We start from the raw sequence: 8,100 nt of genomic DNA, 5'->3' as shown, positions 1-8,100 counted from the left end.
AGCCATTATTTCTCCATCGATGGGTGAGGACCGGTAGGAGGGCTTGTGTTTTGCAGGATGAGTTGTATTTGTTACTGGCACTTGCCCTAAATGAAGCACATCCTCCTGCAGCCGGCGTAGATGTCACTCATCCTGGTGTAAATGATGATAAATGAGTCGGGGCCAATGGCCTCGCCCACATCACGTCCCGTTTTCGGAAAGTGGAATAGAAGGGTGGCATAGAAATTCCATTTGCACTCAATTGTAGGCACAATAGAAGGCCTAAGTAAGGGCGCACTCACACGACCGAGCGGCGTTTTGTGGTACGCAAATTGCACATCTGCAAAACACAGATGCTGCTCATGTGCGTTCCACAATTTGCTTGAACGGACGGCCTATTCTTGTCCCCGATTGCAGGGCCATGGAACAGGTGTCCACATCTTTCGCAGCCCCCATTGAAATGAATGGGTCCGCACCAGTTACGCAAAATTGGACCCATTCATACGGTCGCGTGAATGAGCCTTTATTCTGAGGTTTTTACAGCCAAAAAAAGGCAAATGGACAAAACTTCTGGTGTGTAAGTGTGCAGGACTGGGAGCTGCGGAACCATAGATTGCCTCAGGACTGTGCGGGGATTTCATCGGGATCCTTCGCGTCTCTGATATTCCATCCTTGTGCCGTCCGAACTTTCTGTTTTGGCGCGTCTCCCATCGAAAAGCGAAATTGTGAATTACACTTTGATAGACTTCCCTCTCCTATAAGTCACATCCGGACGCCGTGAATTTCTTTGTGTTTTGCAAAGCTTGAAAACCGCAGGAAATGCAGGGTCCGGATTGAAGCAGTATTCACACAGGCCGAGTTTGTCATATTATGTTAAACTGACAACATTTTTGTTACAAAAGATGACAGAAAACGGCCCCATAAAGCTGCCCGTGTGGACAGAGCCCTGTGCTCAGGCTGGTTGCAGTCTTCACCCCCACAGAGCAGCTCTGCCTCCACCGGCGCCGCTGGTGTAGTGGTATCATGCAAGATTCCCATTCTTGCGACCCGGGTTCGATTCCCGGGCGGCGCACTTCCTTTTAGCCCCCGAATTTAAGCTTATAAATTACATTTCCGTTCCGGTTTGTCACTGAAGATGTCATATACGGTCCAGTGACTAATGCCGCCCGTTATTTTACATCTCAACTGTTTTTAATACTGTCTAAGCTCCATGTGGGCGTTTTGGAAGGACAGCCTTTTCCGGGGTCCTCGCTGTGCGCAGGCGCCGTCCTCCCCCCGCCGCCATCTTGTGGTGACGGTTTCTCTTGCATTGTTCCAGGCCGGAGCGGTGAGAGGCAGTGGAGTGCGGCACGTAGTGGTCAGACAGAACGACAGACAGCTGTGCGCGCCCTGCTTCATTCTCGCTCCCGTCTCTTCACCGGTCTTGTTCGGACAACCCGCAAGACTTACTTTCCCGCCGGGTCCCTTAGGACAGAGAGGGACCCGGAGCCATGGAGGACGAGATGCCCAAGACCCTGTGAGTTCTTAAGGCCCAAGTGCCTTGTTTTACCAGACATGACCGGAGGCGGCAGGTATCGCGTAAAACGATGTAGACACTGGGCCTCATAACACAGAAAGGGAGCATGTGACCATAGCGACCAATGAGCTCGCCGCTTTCATTGTGTAAGCGGCACTTGGAGAATGTAACGTGACATCTGGTTGGTTGTTATGGGCTAATGCTCTCTGTATTCCCTGTGCGGGGGAGGGGGGTCTGGTGCTCAAGGGTTTCCTATAAGAATGGGGTCTCCATCTGTGTGGGATCCCTGCCGCCCCCGGCCACAAGGGCAGCTGTTCTCTTTCAGGCATACCAGCAATGTATAATTGGGTCGATCAGAGCTGGCAAAGTCCATGTTGTGGTGGCCACACGACAGGGTCCGCTGCCATGTTGGTTGTTGCCTCAAGGATCTTCTGGTATGTAGTGGTAATGAAGATGGCTTGAGATGTCCTGTTTCATAGGGTCCCCCACAGTCAGAGATGATCTTGCCCAGGACGGTGCCGGCAGCCGGGCCGGTAAAGGAGCGGTCACTTAACCTGCTTCCCGGTGCTGGAGGTTTTCCGGATAAGACAAAAACAATTAGTAAAACCTGATGTGGGCATACCCTGCGCTGTAGATATACACCGAGGCATCCGCACCCTGATTGTACAGGCGGAAAAGCTCCATTAGATGCCTGCTAAATATTTTTTAAACCACAGATTGCTTTTAGTTGTAGAAGCTGGTGACGGTGTCGGCCATCGAGATGCCAGTTCAGAAGGGACCTTATGTTTGAAGCAAAAAATAAAATAAAAATCAGCTAGAAAAAAAATAAATAGAACTGCCAGTTTTAGGCGGTGTTTTTGTCCCGTGTTTAATGTATACATGTAATATGTTAAACAGATGCCGTACAGTGCCGCCTGTCACCAGAGGGTTCCATTGTAAAACAAAAAAAAATATTTAACGTATAGATTTTATTTTTTATTTTTTTTTGGTGGACTCTGCAGGATGGAAAACCATAGTGTCCCTTTTTCCCAACATAAATGTGAAATGTAGGACAAAAACATGAACCCCTTAGACTCTCACACTAACGTGTCATTGACCAACCTCTGGGCATTTAAAGGGTTATATTAGATCATTCTCTGTAGAGGAAAACTATTAGATCAGGACAAGGGATAGCGGGATATAACCAGAATACTATCAGCAGGATCAACCTTACTAAGGCTACTTTCACACTTGCGGCAGTGTCATCCGGCAAGCAGTTCCGTCGTCGGAACTGCCCGCTGGATCTGCTGATTTGGATGTGACGGAAAGCATTTGTGAGACGGATCTGGATGCGGATCCGTCTACAAATGCATTGCAAGAGCGAATCCATCTCTCCGCTTGTCATGTGGACAGACGGATCCGTCTTGTATTTTTTTTTTTCACATTTTTACCGGTCTGCGCAGGCCGGAAGGACGGATCCGGCATTCAGGCATGTCTTCATATTTTTTTTCGCCGGAGATAAAACTGTAGCATGCTGCGGTTTTCTCTTTTGCCTGATCAGTCAAAATGACTGAACTGAAGACGTCCTGAACGGATTAGGGCTCTTTCACACCTGCGTTCTTGTCTTCCGGCATAGAGTTCCGTCGTCGGGGCTCTATGCCGGAAGAATCCTGATCAGGATTATCCTAATGCATTCTGAATGGAGAGAAATCCGTTCAGGATGCATCAGGATGTCTTCAGTTCCGGAACGGAACGTTTTTTGGCCGGAGAAAATACCGCAGCATGCTGCGCTTTTTGCTCCGGCCAAAAATCCTGAAGACTTGCCGCAAGGGCAGATCCGGAATGAATGCCCATTGAAAGGCATTGATCCGGATCCGGCCTTAAGCTAAACGTCGTTTCGGCGCATTGCCGGACCCGACATTTAGCTTTTTCAGAGTGGTTACCATGGCTGCCGGGACGCTAAAGTCCTGGCAGCCATGGTAAAGTGTAGCGGGGAGCGGGGGAGCAGCATACTTACCGTCCGTGCTGCTCCCCGGGCGCTCCAGAGTGACGTCAGGGCGCCCCAAGCGCATGGATCACGTGATCACATGGATCACGTCATCCATGCGCATGGGGCGCTCTGACGTCATTCTGGAGCGCCCGGGGAGCCGCACGGACTGTAAGTATACCGATCCCCGCTCCTACTATGGCAACCAGGACTTTAATAGCGTCCTGGGTGCCATAGTAACACTGAAAGCATTTGGAAGACGGCTCCGTCTTCAAATGCTTTCAGTACACTTGCGTTGTTACTGATCCGGCAGGCACCTCCGGCAACGGAAGTGCATGCCGGATCCCAACAACGCAAGTGTGAAAGAGGCCTAAGAGTACTTTCACACTTGCGTTTTTCTTTTCCGGCACTGAGTTCCGTCCTAAGGGCTCAATACTGGAAAAGAACGGATCAGTTTTATCCCCATGCATTCTGAATGGAGAGTAATCCGTTCAGGATGCATCAGGATGTCTTCAGTTCAGTCGTTTTGATTGATCAGGCAAAAGAGAAAACCGTAGCATGCTACAGTTTTATCTCCGGCGAAAAAAACTGAAGACATGCCTGAATGCCGGATCCAGCATTTTTCCCCATAGGAATGTATTAGTGCCGGATGCGGCATTCAAAATGCCGGATCCGGTAAAAATGTGAAAAAAGATACAAGACGGATCCGTCTGTCCGCATGACAAGCGGAGAGACGGATCCGTTCTTGCAATGCATTTGTGAGACGGATCCGGATGAGTCTCAAAAATGCTTTCAGTCACATGCAGATTAGCGGATACGGCGTGCAGTTCCGTCGCCGGATCACACTGCTGCAAGTGTAAAAGTAGCCTTACTCTCCATTCAGAATGCATGGGGCTATGCCTGATCAGTTATTTTCCGGTATTGAGCCCCTAGGACGGAACTCAGTGCCGGAAAAGAAAAACGCTAGTGTGAAAGTACCCTAAGTCTGTCATGCTGCCTGATAGAGTTGATCCTGCTGATTTAAATGATACCGATCTTGTGAAAATTAGTTGCAGTGTTCCCCAGAAAAGACTTTTAGGCTAGGTCTACACAACGACATTTGTCGTGCAACAATTTTTATAGTGATAGTCTATGGCACTGCGATGTGACAGTCGCAAAAAATCCATTCAAAATGGATTTTTCTGTGACTGTCGTGTTGCAGTGCGACACCATAGACTATCACTATAAAAATTGTCGCGCGACGAATGTCGTTGTGTAGACCTAGCCAGGCGAGCAAGTTCAATGAGAGAAACTCGGAACTTGTGGCAGTAGTGCGAATTCCCGTTCTGACCTTCTCTAACAGGATCACACAGCATTATAATAATTTATAAGGCTGCGTGACGCTGAGAGTCCTGGAATCTACTGGATTACACTGACAGCATTATGTCGAAACAATTCAGTAGATTCCAGGTTTCGCAGGGACACAGTTTATAAATCATTATAATGCTGAGTGATCCTGTCAGAAGGGGAACCTCCCACTGCCACACGCAGCGAGTTTCTCACATTGAAGGGGAACCTCACACGGCTTTCCAGTGCTGGCCCTGCCCGTCGGTGCACCTCAGCTTTCCAGTGCTGGCCCTGCCCGTCGGTGCACCTCAGCTTTCCAGTGCTGGCCCTGCCCGTCGGTGCACCTTTTTTTCCTCAGGAGCAGCGCAAGCAATTGACACATGACAGGTATGATTTTAATCAGCTCTAGCAGGCAGGGTGCCTGGTTTAATAGGGTTGATCATGCGAATTGGAAGCTTTTTAGGGCTACATTCACGCGACAGTGAAAAAACGACGGCACATGGCAGTTTTTAGGAATGGTAGTCTATGAAGTTAGGGTCCATTCACACGTCCGTTGTTTCTTTCCTGATCTGTTCCGTTTTTTGCTGAACAGATCTGGACCCATTCATTTTCAATGGGTCCTGAAAAAAAATCAGACATTGAGCTGTCCGTTTTTTTTCAGGACCCATTGAAAATGAATGGGTCCAGATCTGTTCCGCAAAAAACGGAACAGATCAGGAAAGAAACAACGGACATGTGAATGGACCCTTATTCACACGCCCGGTCTTTTGACATGTCCTGTTTTGTCCGTTTTAATAGACAGACCGCCTCCTTACAATTGAAAGGCGTCAGTGGGGGAAAAAACGGCTGTTAAAAACTGACCATTTTGCAGTTTTTATTTTTTTATTTTATATATATATATTTTTTTGTCCCTTTTATGTAGCCTAAGGGCTATGGACAGCTTTGGTGCTGTTCTTTTTTTTCTTCTAAAAACACACAATGTAAAACGTGGAGGCTGCAGAAGCCAAACTGCTAAAGTTTTAACAAAACCTATAATATTTTTTAATAATAATACCTTTTAGGTTTTAATATCCTCTAGCTTTTAGGGTCCATTCACACGTCCGTAAGTGTTCTGCGGATCCGCAAAACACAGACACTGGCAATGTGCATTCCGCAATTTGCGGACTGTACATCGCCAGAACTATAATAGAAAATGCCTAATCTTGTCCGCAATTGCGGACAAGAATAGGACATGTAATATTATTTTGTGGAAACGGAAGTGCGCATCCACAAATGCGGAAGTGCGGACAGCACATTCCGGCCCCATTGAAAATGAATGGGTCTGCACTAGGGCTGAAACGATTACTCGATTAAATCGAGTAATTCGACACAAAAAAATCCTTGATGCAAATTTTTTGCATCGAAGATTCGTTTGTGTCATGTGACCACGGATCGGGAGTGAAGCGCTTGCTATTACTCCCGCTCCGTGGTCTCCTGCGGCGCTTGGAATACTTACCTTTCCAGCAGGCGGCCTCCGGACACTTCACAGCACGTCCATGGTCCCGCGCTGCTCTGACCTCCTGACGTACGCACGCCGTGACCCGACGCACTGTGTGACGTCAGGAGCAGAGCAGCGCAGAACGATGGAGTGTCGGCAGCGCCCCTGCTGGAAAGGTAAGTGGATGAAACCGAGGGGGTGGGGGCGCAACTAAGGCCAGGCGCCTGGAGTGCACAGCATCATAGAAACCAGTGACGCTGTGCACTACGGGTGTCAGGAGGAGCATGGCAACAGAGCTGATGGCACAATGGGGCCAGAGCTGATGGCACAATGGGGCCAGAGCTGATGGCACAATGGGGCCAGAGCTGATGGCACAATGGGGCCAGAGCTGCTGATGGCACAATGGGGCAGAGCTGCTGATGGCACAAGGGGGCAGAGCTGCTGATGGCACAAGGGGGCAGAGCTGCTGATGGCACAAGGGGGCAGAGCTGCTGATGGCACAAGGGGGCAGAGCTGCTGATGGCACAAGGGGGCAGAGCTGCTGATGGCACAAGGGGGCAGAGCTGCTGATGGCACAAGGGGGCAGAGCTGCTGATGGCACAAGGGGGCAGAGCTGCTGATGGCACAAGGGGGCAGAGCTGCTGATGGCACAGTGGGGAACAAAGGGTGTTGGGGGCTAATGGCAGGGCGTCTGAGTTTTTATAAAGGAAAACAGTATTATTTTTTTCTTATTAGAATACTCGATTACTAAAATAATCGTTTACTGCAGCCCTAGTCTGCACCCCGTTCCGCAAAATTGCGGACTCATTTTGCGGAAGCGTGAATAGACCCTTAGGTGGTCGCGTCTCGCCATTATTTAAAGTGTTCTCCGAGACCAGCTGTCCCTTTTCAATATGGCCGCTCCATACTTACATTTTTATGCTTAGGAGTCAGATGGGCGGTCCTGCTTGTATGTTTAGTCATGCAGGGTTAGCGGTCAGTCACTGAGTAGGACCGCCCACATGACTCCTAAGCATAAGAAGAGCAGAGATTTAAATGAATACATTAGAAGTTATACTGAATAATTTCCTATGTCATTCAGCTCTCCTTGCTGCACAATGTGCTGCCTGCAAATGACACTACATGTTCATGGTGACGGGTTTCCTTTAACTGCTTAATGCCGAGCACTGTATGTGTACAGCACAGTGAACATATCGGTTACGCAATCCGCCGTACATGTACAGGGGCCTCTGAGCGCCTGATGTTTCCACCTGTATAGCTGAAGAACTCTGCTGGTGGATTAATCCCTTAGATCAGGGATCTGCAACCTCCGGCACTCCAGCTGTTGTCAAACTACAGTTCCCAGCATGCTCCATTCATTTCTATGAGAGTGCTTAGAAGAGCAGAGCAAGTATGCATGCTAGGAGTTGTAGTTTCACAACAGCTGGAGTGCCAGAGGTTGCCTACCCCTGCCTTAGATGCTGCAGTCAATGTTAACCACGACATCTAAGCAGTATACAAAGGGATGGAGATCCCTCTGTAACTCCATTGGATGCTGATGAATGCCATGTCACCTGGAAGCCTTACAAAGGCATGTATGAAAGCCTATAAGGCCCAGCCCCCAGGTGGGCTCTCACAGGCAACTGTCAGTGTAAGGCCTCATGCACACGACCGATTTTGTGGTCCGCATCCGAGCCGCATTTTTTGTGGCTCGGGTTCAGACCCATTCACCTCAATGGGGTCGCAAAAGATGCGGACAGCACTCCGTGTGCTGTCCGCATCCGTTGCACCGCTCCGTAGCCCCGCAAAAAAAAATAACATGTCCTATTCTTGTCCGTTTTGCGGACAAGAATAGGC

General features: G+C 49.1%; 1 protein-coding gene and 1 non-coding gene across 2 annotated transcripts in view; both read left to right on the top strand.

Moving 5' to 3' along the window:
* Positions 1-980: 980 nt before the first annotated feature.
* Positions 981-1,051, top strand: TRNAG-CCC. The gene has a single exon. It is a non-coding gene; the product is annotated as a tRNA-Gly (tRNA).
* Positions 1,052-1,260: 209 nt separating this feature from the next.
* The window catches only part of TIA1 (TIA1 cytotoxic granule associated RNA binding protein), a 44,458-nt gene continuing 37,618 nt past the window's right edge, over positions 1,261-8,100 (top strand). The window contains exon 1 of the mRNA XM_040414428.1: positions 1,261-1,495. Coding sequence (XP_040270362.1) covers positions 1,470-1,495 — 26 coding nt within the window. The 5' untranslated portion in view covers positions 1,261-1,469. The remainder of the gene's footprint in view (positions 1,496-8,100) is intronic.

This window comes from Bufo bufo, chromosome 1 (assembly GCF_905171765.1).
Source record: "Bufo bufo chromosome 1, aBufBuf1.1, whole genome shotgun sequence".
Lineage (NCBI taxonomy): Eukaryota > Metazoa > Chordata > Amphibia > Anura > Bufonidae > Bufo > Bufo bufo.
The sequence above is the reverse complement of the archived record's forward strand: the minus strand, read 5'-3'. Positions and strand labels throughout refer to the sequence as shown.